Source organism: Pygoscelis adeliae, unplaced genomic scaffold, assembly GCF_000699105.1.
Source record: "Pygoscelis adeliae isolate BGI_AS28 unplaced genomic scaffold, ASM69910v1 Scaffold372, whole genome shotgun sequence".
Taxonomy (NCBI): domain Eukaryota; kingdom Metazoa; phylum Chordata; class Aves; order Sphenisciformes; family Spheniscidae; genus Pygoscelis; species Pygoscelis adeliae.
Genome location: NW_008824357.1, coordinates 1291585 through 1317259, shown reverse-complemented (window position 1 = coordinate 1317259; position 25675 = coordinate 1291585). Strand labels below are relative to the sequence as shown.

At 39.8% G+C, this 25675-nt stretch overlaps 1 protein-coding gene across 1 annotated transcript in view; it reads right to left on the bottom strand.

Moving 5' to 3' along the window:
- The window catches only part of EBF2 (early B-cell factor 2), a 144749-nt gene that overhangs the window by 118197 nt on the left and 877 nt on the right, over positions 1-25675 (bottom strand). The window contains exons 2-6 of the mRNA XM_009319534.1: positions 23330-23486; positions 22252-22315; positions 21899-21954; positions 21447-21520; positions 14893-14961 (exon numbers count right to left, since the gene is read on the bottom strand). Coding sequence (XP_009317809.1) covers positions 14893-14961; positions 21447-21520; positions 21899-21954; positions 22252-22315; positions 23330-23486 — 420 coding nt within the window. The remainder of the gene's footprint in view (positions 1-14892; positions 14962-21446; positions 21521-21898; positions 21955-22251; positions 22316-23329; positions 23487-25675) is intronic.

Genomic DNA, 25675 nt, shown 5'->3' with positions numbered 1-25675 from the left:
AATCTTGCTAGTCTGGTAAAATCCTGTAGGTATTGTACATGGGTATGATCACGACTGTGCTGCAGGCTATTTTATACAGCTATGTAGAACTACTATGTTAACAACTATCCTGGACTGCTCTTTGACAATGCTGACACTGTCCCAAAACAGCTCATCAAACAGCTCTAGATTTCTTATATATAGAAAAATAATGTACATGAAAGATACAAGGGATTTTTTTTTTTATTATTTTAAACACTTACATTAAAGCTTGCAGGAAGATAAAACTTCACCCACACCTGCAGCTTACAGTAATGTTAATGAGAAGTCTTTCACATGCCAAAGATCTGAAGTACAGGAACATTACTGAGCTCATAAAAACTCATTCAGAAGCTAGAAAATGCTAGAATTAAGATTAAAGAAGTAACTCTAATTTAAATCCTTTTTAACATATACAGTACGATCCTTAATTATATTGTGACATAATGCCTCCCCAATGTGTTAGCATGTACCTCGCCCCCATCCCCATTTTTACCTGCTCATTCTAGCTGCTTCTTGCCTCTTCCCCAGCCTCCAGCTGAACCCAACCTATCATCAGGTCCTAATCTTCCAGTCAAGACTCCTAGTCCAGCACAGAATTCCTCACCAAACCTTAAAGCCTAGTTCTCTTGACCAGAAGTACCATTTCCCCACATTGCAAGCAGGGGGATGCTCCCAAACTATGCACAATATATATCCACAAGTGTTACAGGCAAGCCTTAGTTGATATAAACTATCTTAGCTGCATGACAATTCACATTAGCCAATGAATCAGAATCCATGCTGCTCTAAAATCAGCTTTGATCTGTGCAAATAGAGAGCATTTATATGTTGTCTGCTTTTCTCTTGCTAAAGCAGTGCTCTCAAGTGAGGCAAAATAGCCATCCAATGTACAACTACAGAAAAAGACAGAACTTCACAGATCTTCATATAAAGATAAACTTTGCCTGTAAAATAAACCCTGAAGCTACATAAGAAAATAAAGGGGAACACAGTCACATTACCCGTCACAGAAATGGTTAAGGTCACTGCTTCTGAAGGGCAACTATATTTTAGGCAAGTTATCAGGCAGGGCTACTATCCTGCTTGCGTTGTTTGGCTAAATAGAAAGAAACTGACAGCGATACTTTTTGAAGGCACCGAAGTAAAACTAGAAAATGAGAGAACCAGATGTCCCTGAAGGAATGCTGGGAAATGCTTGAGATACAGGGGAAGGGGAGAGAGGGCAAAAAAACCCCCACCACTTTGACCAAAACGTCCCAGAGGATATTTTTTTTTTAGGTTCTATGTCAACAAGTGACACTGACACAACACTGTATACTTTTTCTCCCCTCTTTAGCAGAGGAATTTTGACTGACCAGATACTTTGTCAACATCAAGTAGAATGATTTATACTGGCATGAATTCAACCTTAAAAGTTGTCATTATTTTTCTTCAAGGTACTGAGCACCCATGTTCCTAATGAGAGTAGAGATCTGGAAAAGCATCACTATTCAAGTATTCACTCATACTCCAAATTAGTATCTAGCACAATCTAGTTTGAAGACCCAGTGAAGTTTCTAGTAGCTGTAAATTCAAGAATCATTTAAAAGCTGTCCAAAATAAAAACTTAAGATAGATCCATAAGATAAACGGCATGTATGAAGGAGGTAGACCTCTTCAGCTTTACTGATCGTCCAAAACGGCACTTTGTTTTAAATTCATGTGAACATGAGAATTCTAAGTTTCATCTTTTCAAAAAAGGAAATTTCAAGAACTGTAGTTTCTTAAAAAAAGTTTGCAAATGCGAAACAAACCAGAAGCCCAGATGGGAATCTTAGCAGTTTCTTTTTTCTTTTCAGGACTTTGTTTCAACAAAATATTTATGTACATGCTTCTTAATGTTGATGCTAAATAATATCAAGTGCTAATTGCTTTGCTGAATCGGGACCCATTTGCTGAAATAGCTTTTTATCAACGTTGCATAAGAAAACCTAACTACATCTCTTCAAACATAATTAAATCCAATTTGTATTGGCATCAACACTCTCGGCTTCAAGTCTAATTTCTTTATGCCATCAGCTAATTTCAGCTGTTCACTGTGTACTGGCTTTCAACTGCTTTAAACGCCTCTGTAATTACTCTCCCTATGCCGCCTCTTTTCAAACACTCAATGATCTTCCTCTAAGGTTTGGCGTTTTGAGAAAGAATGTGTGTGTATCTGGCTAATGCAAACGTACCTTGTGCAGTCGTGCTTTTGCAGCAAGGCAATTATTTCTTTCCTTTCTGATACAAGCCTCTTGCACACAGCTGCAAAGATCAAGACAAGGACCCAGCGGGAAAATATGGTAGTGGAAAACTTTTCCCCTGGAGCAAAGGACAGACCTAACTAGAGCAAGTGAACACCTACAATAATCAGGCTAAAAAAACAGCTTGGTGGCGCAGTCAGCAGCAACAATGGAAAGCATAAGAAGCGTGCAGAACTGATGGCACATCCCGTGGAGAAAGTTGACTAGTTCTTTGAGGGAAGCACCGGGAATAAAAGGGAAACACTGTCAGAGGAGCTACTTCCTATTAGGCTACAGAGCCTGAATCCTGAAAGGATTTGTGGTAATTGATGATATCATTTTAGTTTGCTTGGGATTCACATTTCCAATGAGAATAGTTACTCTACTCTTTTCTTCTTTAGAGGGATGAAAAATCCATGGAGCAGAATTCTCTCCCTTCATGCAAAAAAACTGAGCAGAGGGAAAAGGGCTCAGCATTCCACCGGCTGCAAAGCTAGAGTCACTTCGCTCACTAATCACCCCAGGCCATGTGGGTATGAAGTTACGATGCTCTGAATTGCAAAGCTTCCATAACCCAGACTCTTCCAGCTCAATCACTGGGCTACTTTTTCAAAAATAAATTAATGGGTGCTTAACTGTGTGTATTAAACTGACATCACGGTGTCTAAACATGTGAGCAAGAATGTTCTTTTCGGAGAGGTCAGCCTATGTGGACTGACCCTGCTCCGCCTCAACTAGCTGTCAGCATACTCAAAACATCTTCTATTGTTGACAGACACCATTGATGCGGTTTAAATTGCCATCACAATTAGTACTACAGAATCACCTAGCGCTCCTAGCCAAGACAAAACTCTCCTCCTCCCTTATCCCATCTTGCTTGCCAAACAGTCCCCATTTCAAAGGTCTTGCAATTTAACAAGGCACATCAAGGTAGGTTAAGGGAGAAGTGATTTGTCCAAGTTCCGCTGCAGGCCACAGGAAGGGAAGTGCTAGAAATGGACTTCAAACACCCTAATTTCCATCCCTTCCACTAAAGCATACTTTGTTAATACAAAGTGTTAGGTTTATAACAGTTGTATGCCTCTGAGGTAGGACCACAGAAGGCCAGCTTCCCAATCTGATCTGTGAACACTGAAGGCCACAGCTTTATAAATTCAGAGTCTGATTTTGTATAGCCTGTTGCCCCAAATTTACAGTTTCCTCTACGTGACCTCTTTTTTATCGATGCAGGCTTAGGGGAAGAGCTGAAAAGGAGGAGTTGTACATACTGATTTCACTGATCATTATGGGCTTCCTCTAACTCAGTCTTTTCATTTCATCTTGCTTTGTTGGGAAACCTAAGATAGGAATGGGTTAGGACAATTCCTAGAGTTTGCTAAAGGATCTTGAATAAACAGAGCAACAAGAAACTTAAAAAACACAGGCCAAAAAGAGGACATTGGACTACAGATTTTCTAAAGTCAGTTAAAATTTCTCATCCTATCCTATTTCTCTTCCCCTTGGAGAAATACTAATCTTACAAAAAAACATACCTTGGAGTTCTGCTTACTGATTCGTAAGACACTATGCCCTGAATAAAACTCTCTCCAAACTGCATTCATTTCCCTGAGAACAACTGCTCATGGACAGTGAAATGACTTTCATACATAGTTGTAACAGAGTCTAAGCTTATGGGCACATTTGTATTGTCACCAATAGCTTTACTGCTCTTCCCAGCTGCAGGCTACCCTATTTTGGTAACTTGGGTGCAGTGCAACAGTGGAAGAAGAATCTGTGTAAACTACTCCACTGCCATTTCCTACAGCCCACAGAAAGCTTCCTGCTGGAACAAGTAAGAAAAACAAGGTGTCTGTCAGGCTGATGCTGGACTGACAGTCCTAGATGGTGTTTCTACCCTACACATCCCCTGAAAGGTACTAAGGAAAAACGCAACACTGTTGGACAACACTTGGTTCAAAAACAATAGACTGGTTAAATGTGGGACAAAGCTCAGTTTTAAACACTCAAGGAATAAAAGTGCATATGTACTTGGAGAATTATCAAGTGGCTTTAGACCCCCAATTTAAAATAATAATACAGCTTGATCTTCAAAGAGCAAGGGTAAGGGCTGTAAAGAAACCGGTTGAAAAATGTAAAGTTTTCTTTTCCAAATTGCAAGTCTTTGCTGGAAAAGACGACTGTTTTTCCAGTCCTTGGTTGTGGTTTGTTTTGGGTTTTTTTGGGGGGGAGTGGGGTGTCCCGCCGTGGAAATACATTTTAAGTGCAGATTAAAAATCTGATTTTCATTTTTTTAATTATCTCAATGAAAATGTTTTTGCTAGATGTAGTGCCATCTGGAAATGGAACCTTTTGAAAACGGCTCATAGTTGGACCTCAGAAAAAATTTGGAGGCACACAAATTTGTTAGTTGCTTTTGAATTGTTTTCTGCTAAAATATATATAACTGCTTCCAGAATACTTGAATAAAACTTTGCTCCTGCTTCCACTGAAACTAAAGGAAGTTTTGATGTGGATTTGCGCAAGATAAATCCCTAAACCCATAACATACCATACAAACAGGAGCCTGGACGGTTGTTCTCTGCTGGAATAAATAAAAAAAATCCCTTCAGCATGAGAAATGCCATCATCTGGTGATATCAGCTTTATGCCATCTCCTGTCAGGTGTGACAGCGCTTGGGAGTTCATGAGAGGGGCAAGTGATTAAAAGCCACCATAGGGCAATCAGTTACCACTTCATTTTATTTTATTTTCTTGAAATAGCCTTTGTAGGAAAGATACAAACCCATGTAGGAAAGAGCAACTCCTTTTGCCTAATGGGTTCACAGTCACTGAGACTCAAATAAGCTGACTGCTTAAAAACAACTCGGGAGCCACAGTAAAAGATAGAAAATTATTGCTTCCTGTCATGACCAAATATTAAACACAGCACACACCTAATGGCTCTATCACTCCCCAGGGAAGAAGCTTTATGAACAATAAAATCCCAGCAGACTTACACTGTTTGGACTTAGAAGCCTCATTATAGGCTCACTGATCCAATACAATTTACAAGCTCAATGGACTCCACTTGAAGGAAAAGCCACCAAACATGGAGTCATAAATGGATTGCCCATGGAGAAATAAGCATTTATTTGTGAAGAAAATTAGCAGAGAAGAGGAGATGGAGAGGAGAGTGGGGGAAGCTGGGGGGGGGGGGGGGAAAAGGGGGGGGGGGGGACGGGTAGAGATCCAAATCAGAGAGAGAGACGGGAATATGAATTACATTTGCAGAGAGTAAATGCTGTTCCAGGACCTGCTTACATGATCCAGCCTGGAACACACAAGATTTGGATTCCAGTCTCCTCACTGTGTCAAACCGTGTCTCCTATGTGATCTTGGGCATGTCGTGTAAGCTCTTAAAATCTTGAAAATTATGAGCCTATCTCCAACTGACTTAAGGAAGTTTCAGATATATGTTCTATACTTTCGATCTCAACCTTGTCTTCATTTTACAAGGACTTCGGGTGATGTTCTGAGCAGGACAAATTATTTCATACCCTATCTGAAAGCAGGAAACACTACGCATCAATTGGGAGGCCTTCTTCAGATGTGAAGCACTCGCTTCAGAGAGGCTGAAATCCTGGGATGTTTACAGGGTAGAAAATATATGAGATCCCACCAGAAACAGATGGTGAAAGAAACACACAAGGAAGGGATGGATAGAAACAAAAGGTTCAAAAGGAAAGCAAGAGGCAGTAACAAAAAAGGTTAGGGCAGATGAAGTGACAAGTCCATAAAACCAGGTCTAGACAGAGGCCGAGAGGAGTGCAAAAGTGATAAGGAAGAGTACTTTAGGTCATAAATACACAGAGGATGCTTTCATTAGGATGCAAATACTCTGAAATATTGGCATTTTCAATGATGAGTGCAGACGGATCCAGGCAAATGCAGACCCATTTTCAAAAAGTTGAGTTGTAGAGATCCCATGTCACACACTACTGCTCTGTGTGCCCAGAATTTCTTTTGTGCCGGTTGCATAGTGAATTTACCCTCAGCTTCTATTCCCAGAGGTGCTTTAGTCCATGGGAAACTTTTATTCCATTCCCCTCTCCACTACTACCAAACTCATTGATTCTAATGGCTCACTGCTATCTCATCTGTCCTTCTGAGACCCCTTATTATCAGCTGGCTGTGCAGCCATTTAACCTCCTCACTTGCTGTTTATGGGAACACAACACAAACTGGATCAAATTCTCCTTACTGCAGGGACAGAGCTTCAATTTAGAAGAGGACAAGGATTCTTCCACACTAGGTTTGAACTTTGCTCAAAACTTTGCATTGCTCAGTCAGGATTCAGCCAGCCAGCACCATCAGTGTTTTTTATCTCAGCTAAAGCACAACTAATCTAACAAGACTGGAATTCATCCATGCTTGCTGTCCAAACAGCACTAAAGCATCATGGAAGTTTATCTGATTTATGCAGAATTGCTAAAATCCTTTGGGTCTTGTCTTCATTGGACTTATTTTCTTAAGGCTTCCAGGCAGTAGTAGCAATAGTCAGATTTTATTTCTTTAAATTATATAATACATCCTTGCTCGGACTTAACCATGCTCCCCTTGCAGTTCTGAAACCAGAACATGTGCTAACTATTCCAGTTACAGACTGAGTGGAACTAAAGCAATCATTATTGGTTAATATTCCCTCCCATTAAGTTTTCCCCTCCAACATACCCAAAAGGGCAAGCACTCCATTCAGAGGGCTCAGGTGAGGTGCTCAGGACAAAATGGCTGCACAGTCACACAATGACAGCACATGGCTAAGAGCACACATGTACAAAAAGTTAGTGGAAATGAGGTTCAAGTTCTGTTAGCTTCCTAATAAATCTGTGCTTGAAATCAGCAGTGATTTAGACTAATTTATTTTTTGCTTCGTTTCAGAAGCAGTAACACCTTCAGCCCAGGCAGCAGCAGCTAACAGTCTGGGGGGAGAATAACTCTTTAAATCACTCCAAAACAATCTCCACCCTAATGGCGACAGTTTTCCACATCACCATAGTATTTCCAGACATCAGTTTTCAGCATATGTATCTTTGTGTTATCAGTGAAAGCTAGAAAAGCACACATTTATACTTGGTTTACTGTTAAACAGAGACTATGTGAATGGCTAGAAAAATACAGGGAGTCTGCAATGGAGAGAAAGGAGCAGAACCCAGGACTTCCCAGTTCAAACTAGTTCCTTAACCACAAGTCCATTCTTCATTTTTCTAGCACACTCAAAGAGATCTTTAAGCTTCTTTTGACTCACCAGCTCGCTGGAAAATCTGTTGTCTGTCGACATTAAAAAAAGAAAGATTAAGTGACACAAGCTAGTCTTCAGTTTACTCCATTTACAAGCTTTAAGTGATTGTACGCATCAAAGATTTCAAGATGCTTTGGACAGCAAACTAGTAAAGAAATTTTCTTTTTGTCTAAAGGGGGGGGGGACACAAACAAACAAATTACGCACTAAGAGAACCACTTGTCAAATGGCTAGGATAGTGCACTTTAAGTTACTGACTCCCCACAAACATCCAGTCTACTAAAAAATTCATAAAGAGACAGATGGCACAACAGCAGCTCTTTGCGGGAGAGCAGGGTTTAGCAGTGAACAAAGGACTTTGACTCCCTAGGACAAGAGAAGAGATCATTGTGGGTTTTGGAGGCTTGGAAGGGGGGATTGAAGCATGCAGGGAGCTGAGGAGGGCTGCATCTATCTGTGGCTCCTAGTTTCACCCCACAGCAGCAACAGATTTGAGACATTTATTCTACCTTGGCAGGCTTACAAGGAGCATGGAGAACAGAGTAGAACAAGAACAATTCAACTCTGCCATGTAGACTAAATCCTCCTTGCAGTAGAAACATGAAAATAAAAACAAAAACTCCTATTGAAGGATCTGAAACCACTTTCCACAGCTAGGTAATTGCTAACACTTTGCATTAAGAGGGAAACTGAGGCATGGAGTTATGTGACTTGTTTAAAGCGACAGGGCAACCTAGTATCAGTGGGAATTTGATCCAGGCCTCTCCATTCATGCTGTTCTGCCTCTAAGTGTTAGGAAATATCCTTGTGTTACCCAGTGGTTTTGGGGATCAGCCTGGAAGGGAGATCAAAGGGATAAAGTCCTTTTTTTAGAAGGCTGAGATTAAGAGAAAAGAAAAAAAAAAATCAAAAAAACCAGGATAGCCAGAAGTCTGCACTTATTTCAAGCTAGATCCTTCAAAATGAAAGGGAATCTAAGCCCTTTTGCCTTTTTTAGGGAGAGGGAACTGGGGGGGGGGGCGAACCACAAGACGACATAAAGCCCAGTCCTATTAATGTGGACATCTCACACAGAGCACTTTAACACACAGCATGGACACTATAGGGGCATAGTCAGAATGTTTAAGCCTGGCAACAGCTGTCTTTCCTGAAGAGAGTTTTAGTGCTTGTGAAATGTGCCAGCCAGCCAGCCTGGAAGAGTTCAGTCCTCTGTTTATCTATACAGCAGGTAGGGCATGAGTAACAGCAGGGAAGAAAATCTCTATCCGTGCCGCCCCATTTCTGCATTGAAGGGATGGACCCCTATGGCACAAGAATGTAATCCAGTCTCTTCTGCTTCTTTATAGAGATGCTAACAAGTGTGCCAGCTGCGTTCATGCTTTGAGGTTTTTCTTTAAAAATAATAATAATAATAAAAGCTTAAACATTTACAGCATGTGTCAGCTGACCAGTGTTGTAGTTCACTACCTACTGAAACCACTGCGCCAAGTGCTCAGCTGGTGCAAGTCAATGTAGCATTGCTGACCCAGCTGCAGATCTGGCCCCATGCCTCCACCCACTGGTTAGTGCATGTCTCAACTCAAGGTTAATATTCCACACAACCCAGCAGTTCACTCAAATCCCATTCATCACTACAGCCACCGCCCCAGTAACAACTGCAATAAATACAAAGTGGTAACAAAACACATTAGATTCTTTACAGGACAATTAGGAAGAGTTTAGGTTAACAGTAGGAGGAATTGAAACCAGGATCTCAGATTCTTAAAGCATCTGAGCTAAATGACCTCATTCCATCAGCTCAAAGACAGCAGAGGACTCAAGAGCCTCCACACAGCAAAACCATAAAGACAGCCAGCTACACGCAACACAGAGCTTATGCTCACATTTTGCAGCGGTGTTCCAAGCAATTTCCCCTGTAGTAACAAAAAAGTCTGTCCCATCCCAGTTGCATTGCATTGTTTAATTGAATTAAGATGTTTCATTTAAATTACATAGAAATTTCTTTTGACTATTTATCTCTTATTAGAAGGAAAAAAAAAAAGCAAATAAACTGTTCAACCGAAAAAGTCACTCAGTTCTTCCCCAGTACCCTGGAGGCTTCAATTAGATGACAGCTTTAGTAAACTAGGTAAAGCACTAAGAATAACAAGCGCACAAAATAACCTGCTCTAAAGAGCTTAAATCTTCAAGAAACACAAAGAATTTAAAAAAAAAAAAAGATCATTCCCACTTGATGAATGGGGAATTTATATCCAAAACTATACAACTCACCTAAAATGAGAGAGAAAATCTGCAGTAAAATGAGGAATTAAATTCATTTGCAGAATCCACAACCTCTTAATCTTAAGACCAAGTTTCTTTTTGTTTGCATAACTGGGGTGGGAAAGATAGCAAACTAAATAATTGTAATATAGGCATGACAAAATACAGCTTTCATTTGGGAAGTATCATCTTCAAAAGAACAAGCTTCCACCCTTCCGTCTGAAAGCTACCCCAACCCATCCACTTCATATCCCTGTCTATGATTTCAACAAAGAAGGAAATGTTAGTATGCAAAGTTCACACTCTAATTTCTAGGAACTACAAGGAATGTTAAGAACCACCACTTCAGCCATGAGAAAAAGAATCAAAAACATTTACATTTCTGAAGCCTCATAAACCTACCAATTCCACAGGTACTAACTTCAAAACTATGCAGGAAGACAGGATAAAAAGAAATTAAGATCACTGGGAATCCACCAGTGCTATGATCCACCATGGGAACACCCTAGAACCAATTCAGCTCTGATGAATTTTGATCTTGTAAGCAAAGTCAAAGCTTGCTCTAACATTTTGAGAAGTGACCGTGGCTTGTGTTGTCTAAAAAACTTGGAGTGCATATTTTGCAAATGCTTCTGGACTAAACATCTATCATGTAATCTCCTGTATATGTTCAGGTGGTCCTTTCAGTCCTATGCTCCAGCGGAGTTATGTCTGTTTCTGCTTTTTGATGCCTTCTTCAATAGCAGCATTGCAGGATTTGAGCTCTATCATTACTGTTAAAACAGAGGCAGCATTCTGAAGTCAGATTCTGATCTGAGTTACAGTGGAATTCTGACTCAGAACATGGCAGGAACCTAAATATTCTAATGTATCCTACAGATATTTGTCGGTGGGAGAGGGTACACAGTAAATTTCAGCAAAGAAGCTGCCTTTCACATAGAAAAGTGCTAGTTTCCAAGAGTGAATGGAAAAATAACTACAAGGTCCTTAGGATCTAAATCTAGTCCCCAGAGCAAAGGTCACAGCAGAAATGTTTTATTCAGCGTAAGAACTTTTGGAATTCATTCAAGGAGAAGAAAAAACCCAACAACAACAACATGGCTGACATTTTTTTCCGACTGAACTATTTCTTCCTTTTTAAACAGGGATACAAGTTTCCATGATTTGGCAACCACCAATGAATTGTGCCTCCCTACAGCAATAAACTGGTAAACCAACACAATATTCTAAGCATCAGTCTCTGGAAGCATAAAAAGCAAGGAAGCAGGGAGAGAAACAAATAAAGGGGGAAACACTGTATTGCTGATGGAGTTATGTTCATTTGCAGCAAGTTAGTAGTCCCTGAACTCAGCTAAATTTGGTGCACGTTTAGCTCAGTGCAACATTGGATGGCAGGTTATAACCTGAACCAATGTGAATGCTTCATTAGTCTCGTGAGGTTTGTATGATGCATCTATAGCATGGTCAGAAGTGTGCAATCGTAGCACAGACAGGCATACCAGATGCAGCCACTTAGTTAGCTCAGGCAAAAAAGAAAAACAATAAACAATAAAGTTGCAGTAGCACAGATATCGGTGTATATCTCTACCCAGCAGCAATGCCTCTCCTTGCTTTTTCACCACCCTTAGAGGTACCCAAAGTAATTAATTTAACCTGTGCCCGCTCATTATAAGAGTATTCCTCTTGAGTACCATACAGAGCTTGCTTCATCTTGGACTCTAAACCGCTCTACCTTGCAGCTCCTTTGCTGTTGAGGGAACCTGCTTGCCACGCACGGGCTGCTCGTACAGTAAAGCAGCTTAGAGATTAGTAACATGGTGCCCTCCCGAATCCTTTCTACTTGAGTAGGCCACTGCCTTTGTGGGAATTGCAAATCAAACACAGAACTTGCTAGACCTAAGCCATACACAGCTCAACCTAAAACTGGGTTCCATTTCTGCTCTCACACCTTATGACAGTCACCTACTACAGCTTTGAAAGATGTTGGTCTTTTCTATGCTGTACAATCAAACCATGTTTTAACCATGTAGGTCCACACACACAGCTGGAATTACAATGCAGATGGCAGCTCCTGAGTGCCAGCCACTATTGTCTCACACACTTTTGTGGCAGGAGCAATGCATATTAATTAACCTAGGCTCAAAGGGAGAACCTAGCACCTTCAGACAACAAAGTTCTTCTCTGGCCTCCATTTTCCTTCTATTCTAAATGCAAAGCTCTATTCCTGTTTCACTTCGCATTCGCTGTTTAGACATGGCTCTGCATAACACAAATGTATTTTTGTAATCCCTTCTCTTTCTGTTTTATTTACCCCCTCAACTTCTCTAGATACATGCTAGAATGTAACAGCTGCATTGTCACATGACAAATTTTTACATTTACCTATCATTTCAAGCCATGAAAACACACCTTCATTCCAATTATTTGTTTTTAAAGAAAACCTGTAGTTCATTTTGAACTGAGAAAAAAAACACCATGAAGCCAACACTGAACCGAAAATCTTACCATATTTATTGTCCTGCATTATTGCAGATGGTTGCAAGCTGCATTTCAGAAATTATATTCCACTTGCTACCAAGTTCTTAAGCATAGATGTTTTCTTCTAAAGAAGCCATATAAAGACCCCCTAAATAAATAAGAACACTGCTGCCCAGATTCCCAAGCTAGTTCAGAACAGACATGACTCTCCAGCAGAGTTTTCTGCTTGTTTGAAAGATAGAAAGATGAGCCCCATTGAATGTAGCTTGGGAGAGCGGACTGTTTAGTTAAACTCCTAAGTAGTTGTACTTACTGCTGTGGAAATGTCTGAGGACGACAGACTAGACAATGAATTCTTCTGTGCACAGACATGTACAGCATAACTTTGTTATTATATTTGCATTACATGTTGTTGATTAAGATGTAGTATACAGGATTATTCCTTACTCCTCAAACCTTGTTTAACTGGGTAGAATGGTGGAATAGAAATAACTGCACAGAAGAGGGAGTCATGTGCTAGATGCTGCGCTACTAATTAGCGGTAGAACAAGAAAAAAGATCTAGCTTCAAGTTTAGCTTCTATTCACCACGCTGTTCACTAAACCATGCCACCTCCAGACAGCAGTGCAGATTTGTAATCATTTCTTTCCTCTGTGGCCTAAATCTGATTTAGTGACTGCCTTTAAAAACCAAGTGAAAACAGCTTTATCGGGCTGTACCCCTTATTTCTCTCATCTGCCTTATTATTACCCCTACTGAACTCCAGATTTCACTTGCAATTTTGAGACACACACACACAAAAGGGAAGAACTGACACTCAACAAGAAACTGCCAGACTGAACCTAGAGGATGCTTCTACACAAACAGAATACCTATAGGCAGAATGCCTATTGCTGTTAGCAGGGGAGTTACGAATAGAAGTTCTAGGCTTAGAGCAAGTTAGGAAAGCTTAGGACTCCTTGACCACACAGATGACTTGTGAGGCACGTTTTACACACAGTTGTTAAAAAGAATAACCCTGTTCTTTCTAATAGTTTCACTTCCACTGCACTTTACATCAACAAATCTCAAATCCCCACAGCAAGCATCAGAATCTTCATTTTGCGTAAGAATGGACAGCTTGCTCAAGATGACAAATACAGTTAGTGGTAGGAACTGCCCCGTTCATGGTCTGGACTCATAGGCTAATACACTGCCTTATGTCACGCTGCTTCTCCATCAGTCAGGCAAGTTTCAGAAAATTCAGACTTCAGATTGGAAAGCTCCCAAATGCAGATTCATACCAAACATCAACACAGCCAAAAATAAGCTAGAATTTTCATAGAAAAGGTCAAGATGGCATATCTAGGACTTCTGCTTCTAGTCAGGAAACTGCCCCTCACACCCACACAAACAGTCAGTTTGCTGGAATTTCCAACTTCGGCCCCAACCACAACTGTAAGTACAAAATTAAAAGGCAAAACCATGGGGTAAAGGGAGTGGAAGAATCCCATCACATCATCGAAGTTCCAAAATTATTTAGATTAACTCTGTGATAAAAAAATGAAGGAAATAATTGTAGATCTTTATTCAAACCAGCTTGACCATTCTGAACGCCAAAACAAAATTCAGAAGAAATACTATGACAAATATTGCTTATTAGAATGTAAATAGAACATGCCAGACACATACAGACATAAAAACTGAATCCACAATCAATCCACTTCAGCATCAGCTCTCCAGTGGGCCCTTGTACCAGCTGCTTCAGGGAAAAGAAACTCTTTAAACAGTTACTATAGAATAATGGGGGGGGGGGAGGTTTCTTCCTGACTTTTCCTTATTTACTGTTCTCCTTCTGGAGATCTTGGTTGTGTACTTCTTTTTGAAACAGCTCTGTCTTCTTATTTTTCCTTTTTGAATCTTGCTGAACTCCACATCTCAAACAACACTCCGAGTCAGTGAGTTCCACACGCTAGTTTTTGAAGTCTCCACAAATACTCACAATTTTTAATGTGCCAGTTCATGATTTGACGAACTGCTGCTGTCCCCACTTATGTTATTTACCTAGAAACTGACAAGCAGAATCTAGACCTGGACCTGGAACTGAGTAATATATGAAGCTGCTGTTTTACATAAAATTGCTCACAATCCCCAAACTGTCAGTTTTAATCCTACCTAGCATGTTGCACTTCTGCTTTTACCCCTTCCTTCCTCCCCACATTTCTACAAAAATACTGTTATTTTGTTAAAGAATATTATCGAAGCTGCCAGGTTGCTCAAAGCTTTATCTGTCTCAGTAATCCAGTTGGATCATATCCCGGGTAAACAGAAAATACTCCAGATACATACATGGAATATTTGGTCACAATGAAAATGATACACAGATAACTTAATTTACAAAATAAACATCAACAATTTTGTCAATGCAAGCCCAGATGGACTAAAGCTAACCAGCTCTTAGGCTGGCATTTTTCTAAAGAATCACGAAGCACAGACATCCTCAACTGGCAGACACTGACAGATAACCATCAAGAAAGACCCTCAGCCACCTCAAAGCACACACAACAATTTGGCATTGCTTTTGTGGGAAAATGAGGATTTGTTTCCTACCTGTCAATGATCACGGGGTCAGACGGAGTCTCATTTCTGTTGCCGCAACTTTTCTTCTCACAGCACCGACTAGAAAGAGAAAGGAAACCAAAATTAAAGAATTACTGGGACAGTCGATAGCAAAGCAACCAGCTAAAAGTCTTGTCTGCAAACCTTCAGGACTCAATATATGCCTAGAAAAGTGACTAAGAAAATTTTGGCTAGGCTTTCCGGAAGGGAGAAGAACTAAGGGAATTGGGTGCCCAAATCCTGGTTGATTCCAGCTGGAGTTTACACTTGGCTCCCCGTAGCCTTTTTTGAAATTCCCAGCCAAAAATGAACAGCAATATGGTCACACTTTAGACTAAGGTGCTATTTATAAAGACTTAATAAATGATTAGCAGATGTCATAATGACATTACAGGCACGAGTATCATGTGTTATGTATGGTTAAAAGTCCATCGAAAGGTGTTAGAACTGACTATAAGCAACCTATTGATTTTTTTATATTCTAATAACTGATTTGTTGATTATTAAATATCTAGCAACCCCTAAGTTTCATACATCTGCAGAAAACTTCAACACTACAGTAGCACCAATTTAAAAAACAGAAACTGAACATACTTAAATCCTACTAAGGATCTGAAGAGATATTTTCTCAGGTTGGCATTCCATCTGTAAATTCCTTTGCAATTGTTTTAGTGACGATAAGCCGTTAAGATTAAGCATGTATTTATACACATTTTATACTGTGTGGCCACCAACATGATTGTATAGAAATCAGAAGTCTCTCTGATGAGCTCACAACACAAAATAAATATATTTATCTGACTTGGTAAGAAAATGTGAGATAATGCTGTTGCCCTCAGGAGCTTGCAGTAAGGTTCATATTGCAGAATGATATCCATGTTATGTCCACATCTATGCATGTGTGCACATACACATATGCAAAGATGACTCTGTGTGTGTGTATATATGTGTGTGTGTGTGCATACACGGATGTGTACGTATATATACAGGTATATCAGGAGATGATACGGAAGAACACAACCTATACTCAGGAACTACTTGATGTTCTTCACTCCCAGTGAATTAAACTTTCTTCAGGAAAGAAGAACAGAACCACTGCATTTCCTTTTCACATTTTTAATAATAATTAAAAAAAAAAAAAAAGAAAAAATAATCAGACAGGTTGTTATTTGATTTCCACTGATATACTCATTGACATGGGTGATGCCCCTTGCATATACGCCAGCTGAGTATCAAAAGCTTAATAGATTTAAAAAACAGTCCTTGTTCTGAAATTCTCAATTTTAAAAATTGGTAGCAACACAGAAGTCTGTTAGAAGATTTAAGCTGTCTTGATGCTCAGATAGTTTGTTCCAACCAAAGTTAACATGGAGGGGGAGGATGGAGGCATCCAAAAGGTTAAGTAGACTATATCAGAAGTCCCATATGCCTCAGAAGTCACCAGATCAGATTCTCCCTTAAGTTACAGAAATGCCTTTCCAAGTTATGTTTTTCACATTCTGCTAAGGTTGTTCAAATTTATACATATGGAATCAAGAAATTGTTTATGTTTTTGCACAGTGGTATAATAGGTGCTGAAGACATCTGCAAAATTCTCAAGTCAGTCTGAATCCCATGGTTTTCCAACTGGGGAGCAATTCCAAGCAGAGGAATTTAAAAAAATTAAATAAAATGCTTGAATTCACTGAAGGCAGTACAAAATATGAAAGAGTAGCTTTTTTTTCTTGCACTGCCTAATATTCAATTATAAATACCTAAAATAAGCATTTAGACAAAAAACCTCTTTCAGATATGAAAAATTTCAAATGCACATGTTTCCTCCTTAAGTTACAGTGTGTGCCAGGAACTTCCCGCTTGCAAGTTGAAATTGCCCAGGAAGATGAGATACAACTAGCAGATCTATATGAATAGCAGCTCTAACTGTTTCAACATTTCTACATTCCCTTTTCCTCAAACCTGCACTTATTCATCGATGCTAGTCCTTTTAAAATAAAAGGATACACTAAATATTTAAAAATCCCTGGGGCAGACCCTCTAGTTGCTGTAAATTGTCACAGCTCCATCGACTTCAGTGAAGCTATGGTAATTCATGCTAGCTAAGAATATCCCCACTCCCTCCCTTCTCCCAACTTTGTTTCACTGCCTAATGATTGTTTATGAAGAATTGCATATTTTTGTACTAAAAGCCAAGATGCGAGGTATTTTCTAAAGGAAAAAAAAAAAAGCCGAAAACCCTCACTCAACAGAATATAAATTTGGCATGTATTTCTGACATGTCCAATATAACAATGCATTGGAAATAACACTGGGAATAAATGGTTTAACATTGCTGGTTTACATGCCGCTATAATAAAACAACAAAAGGAACTCAATTTTTAAAATAGTTTTGTAGTGTTTTGTTGTTGGGTTGTTTTTTTTTTTTTTTTTTACATCTAGCTAAAACAGCAGTCATTTCCTCTCTTTGCAATAGTACTAAATGAGATATCCTTTAGTTGTGTAACTTACGCAGATAGTCATAAAAAATATTTCTGATCGCACTACACAACAGTAACGTTCAAGCAGAACACACTAGCAGCACCTCCATCACACCTCATCAGCTCGTATACTCCTCCCAGAGAGGTTGCCATTTCTTGGCATAGTAAGTATTTTAGAATGAATTATGCGAGATTGGAGTACAATGTGGCTAGGTTCCGAAATAAGCGCATCTTGTTTTATTTTAGTTTGTACAGTTAAGAACTTTACCTTTGTAATACTTAAAAATTTTCCTCCTTCGGCTTACAGCTGAAGTTCTCCAAATATTTTACAAACATCCACATTCTTATCACACTCAGGTAACAGATTTTTGTTACAGCGCTAGATTTTTTCCCTTTGACTGTAATACTTTTTGAGCCCAAACTTATATGAAAAAATGTCAATTAGAGAAAACAGTCACTCACTTCCAGTGAATGACTAGTTCACTAGTAAATCAGAGTGCTTTTAAAGACTGATTCAGCCCAGCGTTTTAGCAAAAGTACCTCCCAAATCTTTAAATCCCTGTTTCCAGGTATTTCTTCACAGTATCTAAGCATTAACATTTCCACTGGGTTTGTTTTACAAGTGCTGTCTGTAACAGAATTGACTTGTTCCAATTTATGTCAATGGCAAAAATCCCAAACTCTGGTGGTCCAGGATCAAGCCTACAATATTCTCTTAAAGCAAATTATTGGCATGACTTCAACAATATTTACACTTATGCTACAATGTTGTGCTAGGAACATACCTTTAGAGATACTCATTTGCTTAAAACAAGAATATCAAGGCCTAAGACTTCTATTTTCTACACCTTTTCTTATTATACTTTCCCCTCTAACTAGATCTACATGGGAAAAATAACGGTTTACATTAGGAACAGTTCTGAAAAAAAAACTAAAAACAAACACAGAAAACAAAAAGCTACCACAGACAACACCAGCTCTACAAACTGAATACTCCAGAAGGCTCATGTCAAAGGCAAACTTGCATCCTTTCCCTCCTCACACTTGACTAAAATGGTTTTAAAATTCAGCCCTCAACTTCCCTCCCCTCACCCCCCACCCCCAAAAAAAAAAAAAAAAATCTGTCTCTAATTTCAAACTCAAATAAGCTCACAGCATGGTGGCCTTTGTTTTGTTTTCTTCTCCCCAACTCCTCCCTGCAATTGCATAACAAAAGTGTCTAAATTCACACCATCTGGCCGATAAAGACACAGGCCCCAGTGGCCGCCTGGCCCAGCTGATTAGAGCTCCTGTCTAGTCTGAGCCTTGTGGCGAAAGTCACAGCTGTGGGGCTTGCTTGCACTCAATACAACTCTGTTATTAGCCAGCTGTAGGCCCTGAGACTACTTCTGTTCAAATTATACCACCTTTTAACCCTCTGAGCATTGAGGGCATGGGGGGTTGCTGGCAGCAGCATAACAACTAGTTTCCTCTTAGTCGATAATTGGAAGAAAAAGAAGAGAAAAAAGTTATTCCAGGAGAGGAGACTGTTTACCTTGATTTCCAACCATTGGGGGGAAAGACCGTGTATTTAAAATAGACCCACCTAATAGGAACAGTTCCCATCGGGCCGCAATAACCCAAATGAAAAATTTCAGATCTGCTAATAAATAAACAGAGCCTCTCACTGAAAGCACTAATTATTGAGAGTTGAGAGTTAACTTTCAATTGGTATGACAGATTGTTGTAGCCGTATCAATATTTAGACAACTTTCCTGCTAAGCATGCATCTGTCACTGTCTGAGTGGAAGATGCGGAGTTTCGGATGCACTTGTCTCTACACAGCAAGAATATCTGCGTGTGTGATTACATACAAAAAAAAACCTAAAAAAGCACCTACTTTCAACTAGCAAGAATCGGAAGAAGAGGAGCAGAAAGACAGGCAGACCCTTTTTAAAAACAGTAAGCATCAATTTGGACAGCAGAGTCGGTACAGTGCATTAAATTTTTATATACTGTTACTAATGCAAACTAAACTAGGGGCTTTAAAAATTGATGCTGCCACTTAAGCAGCACACAATGAGGAAGATTTGATTATTGTACTTAAAAGAAATAAAATAAAATGTCAAGTTTAACTAGAGTTGGATCCATTCCCTTGGCATTATTCAAAGTGATACGTGTAATGCCTCTTCAGAATACGCAGCATCCTGTTCAGAGATACTTTAGAAAAACACGACATTTAAAATCAAATGTCTTGATTAGGTTACAGAGTGCTTTTGATTTCATTCACTAATCTGTGTTTTACATGGAAAGGACGTCCCTGAGTTGTAATTCTTCCTTGGCTAATCTGTGAAGCAGGAGAGCTCAGTATAATCGGAATAACGGTTTATATTTGTAGAACGCTACCTTAAATCAAGCACAATATATGTTTACAGGCATCAGTGGAGGCCAGGTATATAAAAGCTGAACAGAGCATCTGATACTATAAAGGCATGGAGAGGAAGCAGGGGAAAAAGCCAAATTAATTTTATTTTAAAGAAGTACATTTGGATGGGAAGGTGCTGGTGTTTGTGGAAATATTTTAACTTCTAAAATAGAACTGCACTCTATAAAGGAAGAGTGGAGAAAGATACGCTGTTATTTTGTTACCACAAACCAGGACCCAACTGCATAGAAATACAAAGATTTTTCTTCTCTAATGTTCACCTAGTTATAGTGAAGACTTTCAACAATATGGTTAGCATATATATTTAAATACGTACGCAAGTTCTAGATGTGCCAGAAAGTAACATATATACCTTTGATCTTTGCTACTACATCTACAGGTCCTCGTCAAGCGCACCGTATGCGTCTCTCACACATGATATATGCTGTGTTTGTGCATACATATGTGGATGTTGGTCAAAAGTAACATGCACATTTTCTTAATGAGAGCAAAGCACAACAGATAAACGCTATACATTTACTTGATTCTCATTATATTTAAAAAGTAATGGAATAGTTGACGTAATTGTTAAGTACTGAAACTGAGACTTTCCCTTGACAAGAAATCTGTCCAAATGAGCCGCTTACTACTATATTAACTTAAAAGTCTACTTTTTAAAAAAAAAAATATCAAGTAGCAAACTGCAACATTAAAAGAAGCAACATTCAGTCCAACAGTTTAACCCCCTCCCACTAATACAATAAATCACAAACTGCGTTTAATAAAGGTCAAGATTGGTTTTGCCTTTCATTTTATGGAAGAACATCCTATGCACAATTTAACACATTTTAATATAAGAACATTGACTGTTTGCATTGCTATATGTATTGAAAAAAATTTAATTACACGAGAACAGGAAAAGTAATAAGTTACCACGGAAGCATGATGTACATACATACGGTACATGTAACTTCAGACTTACACAAATGTTATTAAAAACATCCTCAACTCATTTTACCCTCTAATTTATAACTTTACATGCTAAAAATAGTGTCTTTTTTTAATTAAAAGGTGGAAGTCCCCTAAATATTACTTACATGGTATAGAAAAGAAGGATTTGTGTTTTGGTTTGAGGGGTTTCTTTTTTGGTTGGGGTAGAAATAAGCAAAATTAAAGAACATTAATGATGGTAATTTAATTAAGTAAATTAAAATGTTTCACCAGAGAAAATTACATGAAGAATGCCTTTTAGTTTCCAGGTAAAAATCTGTAAGTTAAACTGCTCATTCTCAAGGAGTGAACAGGGATTTTGTAAGAAATAAGCATATGAAAAGTCTTGATTTAAACGTCACATACAAAGGCCTAGTTTAAACAAAAATAGCACAGCTCAGACTGTGGACCTGGGGTTGCTAAATCTCTTGCAGTAAAAAAAAAAACAAACCAAAAGCAACAAAACAAAAAACACCAAAAAAATCCAAATATCTGTATGGAACTCAAATACTATCTACATGTAAAAAGAAAGTCTTCCTACACAAAGAATCCAACTCAACAACAAAACAAACAAACAAAATCAAACTCTTCCTACCTACAACTTCATTGGAAAGACCATTTTGGCATCTATGGAAACAAACTTAACAAATGATATGCTGTTAATAAAGTCATCTTACCTGCACATGACTTCATGGGTAAGCAAAACTCTGCACATTTCGGGATTCTTGTTCTGTCCTTCATAAGTTATGGGCTACAAAAATTAAGAAAAGGCGTAAGCCAGTAGTGTCAGGGGGTTACTTATTTGTCATAATATCCAGATCTGAGGTGAAGGCTTTTTACCATTGCTCACCATCGCTCACAAATAAATACCTTCCCCCAAAGCCTTTATGAGCAAGGAAAGCAGCTTATACATAAATATTGATAAAAAGTGGATAAAAACCTACAATCCGTAGAGGAAAAAAGAGACTTAAGAGCATTACTTTTCAGTTGCCCTCAAAAATAAGGTCTGCAATACAGATGAAGAAGAGAGAAAAATGAACCAGAGAAGAAAAAACATGCAGGGCAACGTTAAGAAAAAAGGAAGGATGAGGCGGGACAGGATAGCACGGCACATATTAGCTACGCTCACCTGTTTAGTGACTGAATCGATGAGTCTAACATACAGATCCTGTTCAGTCCTGACACCTAGAGCAAGAGAGAAGAGTAATAAGTAATGCTGTTACATGCATCTTTCCCCAAACATCAGAACAAAACCATTTAGTGGTTTTGTTATTATTAAACATCCTCAGAAAGACCATTTAGTTTTGTTTCCTCCAGTGTGCTTCCCAAGCCCATCCACACCAGGTAAACTTCAGAGCCCATCCCTACACTGAAGGGGCATCATGCAAGGGAATGTCTGTGTATTTTAGAAGTGACAGTGACAGCACCTACAAACCTTGCCTCACTGTACAACCTACAGAAAGTGACTGGAAGGGGACTCACCATTGCTATAAAGGAGTTGGAGTTTGTAATGCGTGCCGTTGTTCGTCTTTTCATTGCCTTGCTCCTGAAAGAGAGAATTTAAAAAAAAAAAAAAAATCTTCCAGAACTTACACTTGGCACATTTAAAATGCAAAAGCTAATAATCATGATGGAAGTGACAACAAAAGTTCATTAAAATTCTGAGAGGTGAATCCACTGATTGGGATATATTAACCTTCCAAATGACCCAGGACAAACTACAAAATACTGCTGACATCTTTTCCTGTAGGAGTTCAAGAACTTCTTTTCCTCTCTTATCTGCTATTATGCTCTCAACTTTTTCAAGGCAATACACTGAGATGAATTTTTACATCTCAAGTCAGTTAATATAAAGCAGATTGATCATGGGAAAGCTCAGTGGGTTTTGTTTTTAATGTGTTCATTACTTTGCAGTAGTGTTATTTTGAGTCACATATATCAAATAAATTGATATTTACTTCTTGAAGGTTGTGTTACAGGGATGTTTCTTGCATGTTTTTTTACTGTAATATCCTAGAAGATAATTATTTATGAGCATCCTTCATAATTTAAAAAAATCTTGTCCATGACTAAGAAAATAATAATTCGAAAAACAACGTGGTCAACACATGGATTTAAAATCCAAAAGCAAATGCTTTTCAAGTCCTGCCATTGACTTTGGAGTCTTAAGAAATACATATAATCAAGCTCAACAGATAATATGACATATTACAGGTCAGATTCCGCTTCTGTTAGGGTACTAATAAAACTTGGCAGATCTGGTAGGTACCCAAAAAAAAAAAAAAAAAGGTGCACTTGTCCCCCATTAATTTTTTTATTCTATTTTTAGTGGGTGTATGAAATTCCCATTGTATTCCCGATACAGTAGAGGCTTGCAAGCCTTTTTAACTACAGCGGCACGCAGAAGACAACAGCTCTACCAAAGCACCTGAACCCTTGACCAAAAGCTGGTTGTATTTTGTTAGGGACAACAGATATTAAAAGTTAGCAGCTCAACGGGGCAGAAGAAAAGATCAAATTTGGAGAGGAAAAGAGGAAGAAGAAAGATAACAAGCCTTACTTTATCATTTTCTACAAAGTCCACAAAAGCTGTCCTCTCTATTTCCACGGGCTGCCCCTGTCTGTCGTAGAGAGCCAGAACAAAGTGAAAGAAATTGGATTTCCTCAAGTTGGAGGGTGGCTGCTTTTCAAAGTGAGCTCTGGACAAAGCTACTCCGCTGTGGAGGAAACATACAGGATAGGGTGTGGGGGGAGAGACAAAGACATTACCAGGTTGTGCAGTAGTAACAGCAAAACAACAACAGAAAAGGCAGAACACATTCAGAGAAGAGCCGGGAGTCGTCCACCTTGTGCGAGTGCCGCACTAGGTTAGGAGCGGTCACTTGTCATCACCGCCTCCGACCTCGGCGCTTTCCCACCGCCGCGGGCACGCACAGCGGCTCCGCTCTCAAAGCGGGACGGCGGGGAGGGCTGGAAGCGGCTGCGGCCGAACACGGCGCCGGGGCGGGGGGGTAAGGGGCGATGCCGAAGTTTGAAGCTGTCACTGTAACGCTCGGTTCAGCTTGGCCCCGGTATCTTTATAGTTAGGCTCTAAGGACAAGAATAATTTACAGACCCGGATGTTAAGAGCTCGGTTCTTGCTAAATGCAGTAAGCGTTTTACTTCCCCCTCTACCTATTTTCTTCTCGCCTGTCACACTCATTTCTGGGATGCAACACGGAGGGTGGGAAGTAGATGTAACATATCAGAGAGTCTGGAAGTGCTATCTGTACATCAGCCCAGCACCGCTCACTTTTCCTGTAGGAGAAGACAAGCGACCTTAAAACATTTCCTACAAGCGGACTGTCAACTTGAGGGCACCTACATTTTAGGTAAAAGACAGCTAGGTTCAAGCACAGCATCCACTTTCATCAGTAGCGAAGTTTGTCAATGTAGTCTTTAGTCACTGACCTATTTGAACCGATGCCTGCATTTTCAATTTCTGATCTAAATTGAAAGAGTTTAGACACAGGTTAACTAGCTCTAGCCCAAATCTTGTCTCTGACTGCAGAAAACGCGGTGATGTTTCCCACACGTTTCCCGGCTTGGAACGATTCAAACACTTTTGCGTATCCACAAAAACTGCAGCTACATTTCTTAATGAAATTAGTTGTAGCTCCCTCTCCCTAATGCTGATTTCTACCTACTGCAGAGAAAATAAGTGCACATGAGCAGCTCCGTATTACTTAATAGACAGATTAAGTCTATCTGCCAGACAAGTTAGGAGTCAGAACAGCTTCGGTTTTCAGTCCCCAAAATAGCTCCACTGCACTGGCCAAAGTATTTGACTCTCTCGGAGAACTACAGATGTTTCCCTGCGTTTTCCATTGCCAAATAGGTACAGTGTGAACTCACCGCATCTGCCACAACTGCACCTAGTTTGGGGCTTCCTCTCATTCTGCATGCAAGAACTCGGATTTCTTGGTTTGTTACGGATCTCTGAAAAAAACCTGGCGATGCCACCACCTAGCACAATGCGACTGCATCTCCACCGCTCCTGCGAATTAGAGGCTTCTTAGGAGCCCTTTCCTTTTACTTTCGGTTTCCCCAGGAATAAACCTCTCCCCCCCCCCCCCCCCCCGTTTCCCCCCCCCCCCCCCCCCCCCATCGTATTTATTAAACCGTCTATCGACATTCATAAAACTCTGGTAACTCCTCCCATAGTGCTTGGAAAACCTTGCTCACGGATCAGGCCGTGGGTGGGGGCATAGATGTACTTATTTCTATAACGTCCCTGTTTCATTTGAAGTCCCATCTGCCCTTCACCTTGTCTGTATATTAAATAAACCCCAGTTTATTCCCGGGACCAATTTAGCCTTCCCCGACGCTACTACTTTTTTTTCTTTTTTTTTTTTTTAAAGAGTTATCCAGAGAGCGAGGAGAAAGAAAAAAAAAAAGTATTTTACCTAAAAGGGTTTTTCATCGTCTTACCCCTAACGGGAAGAGACTGGAATAACGGTCCTGTGCCGACTTGGCTGGGAAGAGAAAATAAATGGGGGGGAAGCTACCCCGCCCAAACAAGTATAAAACAAACAGACAAGCCTGCAGTTCGGTGTGTTTACTAGCGTTTCCCATCAGCAGAGACCTTTCGCACAGGCGGGCAGGTGCTACACGCAAGCAAGCGTGAGGTTTGAAGGCGGGCAGCGCAGGAAGCCTGCGGGCTCCGGGCTCCGCGCTCCAGCCGCGGCACTGCCAAACCGTCGGCACGTCTTCCCTTCCTGCAAACCCCCCTTTCCTACTCGAAACCACGCTCTGCTCGCTGCTTGCCTGTTTTAGTCAGCTAACAGCCTTGAATCCACGGGTTAAGATTTCGCCAGTGCCTACGGTAGCTACACAGCCACTTGAATTAAGTAAAACAAGATGGGCC